Genomic DNA, 4481 nt, shown 5'->3' with positions numbered 1-4481 from the left:
GAATAGTGGCTCCCAAAAGATATGTCAGCCCAGAACCAAAGAATGTGAACTTATTTGGATCAAAGGTCTTTGCAGCCGGAATTAAGGTAAGGATTTCAAGACGAAATCATTCTGGATAAAGGTGGGTCCTAAATTCAAGTGGCCAAGAGACAGAAAAGAAGACACAGAAACACAAAGGAGAAAAATACAGACGTTGAAGTGGTGCATCTAAAAGCCAAGGAATGCCAAGTGTTGCCAGGAGTCACCAGAGGCTAGAAGAGGCACTGACGGGATTCTCCCTCAGAGCTGCAAAATGAGCCAACCATACTGATGCCTTAATTTCAGACTTCCAGCCTCCTGAACTGTGAGAGAATAAATTTCTGTTGTTCTAAGGCCCCTAGTTTGTGGGAATTTATTATAGCAGTCTCAAGAAAATAATATAGGGGCCCAGAGGTATCATCAGGTCGAGGCTGGTGGGAACGTGCTGGGTCCCTGGGGAAGCTGATACAGGGAGAGAGACACAGCACAAAAAGCAGAGTGAGGACTCCGGGCTCCTGCAGGATCACACAAATGCCAGCAGCCTTTGGGTTCTTTGAGATGTCCAGTATTACCTACCAATTTCCCTTTCTCACTTAAGCTGATTAAAGTCACTTTTGTGACTTCTAGCAAACCTGTTAGAGCCCTTGTATACATGTCCAGCCTTCCCCTCAGGTTCAAGTATGTGTGGGGTGCAGCAGCGGGGAAGGGAGGGCTGAGTCGAGTCCAGTGAGCTGGAAGACAAGCACTGGTCAGGGAATTCCCTGGCAGTCCAGTGGTTAGGACTCCATGCTCTGCCAAGCACCGGGGTTTGATCCCTGGTTGGGGAACTAAAATCCCACAAGCCGCGGGGTGCAGCAAAAAAAAAAAAGACAAGCACTGGTCAGCCACCCAATATGGAATCTGCCTCCAGATGGCATCCCTTCAGAAAGGGACAGTGTCCCAAGCAGAGTCACTCGAGCTCTGAGGACAGGTCAGGCACCAGGCCCAAGGCCACCAGCGAGATATGGTGAGGAGGCTGAAACTTTTCTGAAGGTGTTCATTTTGTTTTTAACTCCCCACCCCCATAATCTGGGGCTGTTCCTTAGTGACTATTTTCCCCTAAGCACAAAGTTGGGGGTGTCTGGGTCTTTATCGCTCCAGAGCCAGCATTGGTGACCAGAGAGAAGCTACTCCTAACATGCAGAGTGGAAACCTGCTGGGACGCGCGCTTTTACCTCACTAAGTGGGGGAGGGGATGGGGCGAGAGGGACTCCACCGAGTGCTTGCTACCGTCTCTCCTGGGCCGGGAAAGCCTCGCTGGCTAGCGAACCTGAGGGGGTCTCAGAGGCTGCAAGCGCCGCTCCAAGGGACGCATCATAAAGAGTGGTGCGGGTGGGCGCTGGGGAAAGCGGCGAGGGCTGCCGGAGGGAAGGGGATTCGCATGCCTTTGTTACTTTAAGAATCTTCGGGGCTTCCCTGGTGGCGCAGTGGTTGAGAATCCGCCTGCCGATGCAGGAGACACGGGTTCGTGCCCTGGTCCGGGAAGATCCCACATGCCGCAGAGCAACTAAGCCCGTGAGCCATGGCCGCTAGGCCTGTGCGTCCGGAGCCTGTGCTCCGCGACGGGAGAGGCCACAACAGTGAGAGGCCCGCATACCGCAAAAAAAAAAAAAAAAAAAAAAAAAAAAAGAATCTTCGGACAGTGTTGGGGGCGGAGGGTAGTTGGAGGGTTACGGGGGGGAAAGCATCCATGCCTTCGCTTTCCTCGCTGCCCCCCCCCCACCACGCGCGCCCGCACCCTGCGCCAGGTGAAGGTCAGTAGAACCATTCCCCTAACTCTTCACCAACCTGGACGAAGCCGAGGTGCCTATCTCCGCCCTCTGCCCTTTGAGCCACACCCGGCCACTCTTTGGTTTTCTTAAAAAGGGTTTTCCCCGGTTTCCCAGGCCGCTGCATCTCGCAACCATTCCTGGGGCGCTCGGTCACAAAAGCGCCCTGCCAAGTGTCCCAAGAACATCATCTTACATCATCCTCAACAGGGTAGACTTGTGCCCCATTTTACAGATGGGGAAAGTGAAGTCAAATCACTAGCCCAAAGTCACGCAGCCACTCAGCAGCCTGAGAGAGGGAGCGAACCCAGGCTCCCAGCGGGCTCCAGGTTTTCGCAACTCGCTGCGCGGATCACACTTTCCGCCCAGCGCCCCGCCTCCCCATCCCACCCCAGCTAGGGGCTCCCGGCCCGCCCCTGGAGGAGCGTGCCTCGGCGGCTAATCGCCGGCCGCCCCCGCCTCCTTTTCACTGCCTAGAGACGCCCCGGCCGGGTTAGCCCGGAGACCGCCCCGGGGCCGCGCGACGCCGCCGATTGGCCCGCGGTAATTACGGGCACGCTCCGGGAGGGGGGAGGGGCGGCGTGGCCCCCCGCGAGCATAAATTATGCAAATACCCGGGCGCCGCACGGGGCTGACCTGCCGCCAAGCTCCATTCACGGGGGCTGCCTCGGGGGCGGAGGTGGCTAGGGAGGGGGGCGCCCATTGTTGAGCCGAGTACTTAAGGGGTCCTGAGGCCGGTCGTGTGCCACACTCGGTACTCACACGAGCTGATCTGATCGCCGGCGAGATCACTCGGGAGACCGGCGGGAGCGTGGCCCCTACAGGCGAGGCGAGGAGTTGAGGCCAAGTTCCCGGTGCGCCTCTGCGCCCTTCCAGCCCTTGGCGCCCGCAGCCGGCACAGAGTAGACCCGGGCCATCCGGAACGTAAGTGCGCCCCGACGGCCCTGCCCTCAGCCCGGGCTCCTGCCCTCTAAGCGCCCTCTTAGCTGTCCATCGGTCCTGCACAACGCCACGATGCCAACCCCTCTGGAGACCTGCCTCTCGGACCTCGACTGCGCCAGCAGCAGCAGCACCAGCGACCTGTCCGGCTTCCTCACCGACGAGGAGGACTGTGCCAGGCTCCAACAGCCCACGTCCGCCTCGGGGCCGCCCATGACGGCCCGCAAGGGCTCACCCGGGATTCCCGGGGCGTCGGACACTCCTCGTGCGCAGGACGACGAGCAGGAGCGGCGTCGGCGCAGGGGCCGCGCGCGGGTGCGCTCCGAGGCGCTGCTGCACTCGCTGCGCAGGAGCCGACGCGTCAAGGCCAACGACCGCGAGCGCAACCGCATGCACAACTTGAACGCGGCGCTGGACGCGCTGCGCAGCGTACTGCCCTCCTTCCCCGACGACACCAAGCTCACTAAGATCGAGACACTGCGCTTCGCCTACAACTACATCTGGGCTTTGGCCGAGACTCTGCGCCTGGCCGACCAGGGGCTGCCCGGGGGCGGTGCCCGAGAGCGCCTCCTGCCGCCGCAGTGTGCCCCCTGCCTCCCCGGGCCCCCGAGCCCCGCCAGCGACGCGGAGTCCTGGGGCTCCGGGGCCGCAGCCTCCCCCTGCGCCGCTGCCGCCTCGCCACTCTCTGACCCCAGTAGCCCCGCCGCCTCCGAAGACTTCACCTATGGCCCTGGCGACCCCCTTTTTTCCTTCCCGGGCCTGCCCAAAGACTTGCTCCACACGACGCCCTGTTTCATCCCTTACCACTAGGGCCCCTTTTGAATACCGTTACCATCCCCCTCCCCCAGGCGACGGACAGTAGGTGGGGGCCCAGTGTGGCATTGGGACCCCAGGTCCAGGCAGAGGAAGAAACGGGAGCTTTAAAGGGGTAGGGGATACCTGAGCCGCTTGTTAGGTCGCTGCACCCTCGCAGTGGCTGCCCCTTAGTCTGTTTCTCCAGCCCTCAGCCCCAGGCCCCTCCTGCCCGCCCCTAGACGGCCTTTCCTTTTGCACTTTCTGAACACCACAAAACCTCCTTTGTGGCTGGCTCAGAGCTGACCCCAGCCACCACTTCAGTGTGATTTAGAAAAGGGACAGATCAGTCCCTGAAGACGAGGTGAAAAGTCAATTTTACAATTTGTAGAACTCTAATGAAGAAAAACGAGCATGAAAATTCGGTTTGAGCCGGCTGACAATACAATGAAAAGGCTTAAAAAGGAGAGACAAGGAGTGGGCTTCATGCATTATGGATCCTGACCCCCACCACTGCAGGCTTGCTCTAGGAAGAACCCGAGACTCTTGCGTAGCTATTCAGGCACTGGGCTGGAGAGTACTTTAATTTATTCAAGATGCTTCATTCATATGAAAATGTATTTTTGTACATAAAGAGTTTATTCTATTATTATGAGCTATCAAAGTTTACATTTTTGTACTGCAGATATTTCGTGTAAATAAAAAATAAATAAAAAAGAAAATAAGTCACCTAGTTTCTTGCCTAATGTTGGTGTCTCTGGGATTTTTCTTCCCTTCCACTCGCTGTTCAACCACTGAAGTGAAACAGTATCCCCACCCACCTTCAAAACTCCAGTCCTATCTCAAAACAATTAAAAATAAAATGCACCTGATTTCCACCAAGAAATGGATAAAGAGAGACTAGGGCATTTGATATCCATCATT

The 4481-nt window shown here is 57.4% G+C and overlaps 1 protein-coding gene across 1 annotated transcript; it reads left to right on the top strand.

Moving 5' to 3' along the window:
• Nucleotides 1-2840: 2840 nt before the first annotated feature.
• NEUROG1 (neurogenin 1) lies at nucleotides 2841-3575 on the top strand. The gene has a single exon (XM_059061919.1). The coding sequence runs from the start codon at nucleotides 2841-2843 to the stop codon at nucleotides 3573-3575; it is 735 nt and encodes a 244-aa protein (XP_058917902.1).
• Nucleotides 3576-4481: the final 906 nt, after the last annotated feature.

The sequence above is a fragment of the Kogia breviceps genome, chromosome 4 (assembly GCF_026419965.1).
Source record: "Kogia breviceps isolate mKogBre1 chromosome 4, mKogBre1 haplotype 1, whole genome shotgun sequence".
NCBI classification, from domain to species: Eukaryota; Metazoa; Chordata; class Mammalia; order Artiodactyla; family Physeteridae; genus Kogia; species Kogia breviceps.
The sequence above is the reverse complement of the archived record's forward strand: the minus strand, read 5'-3'. Positions and strand labels throughout refer to the sequence as shown.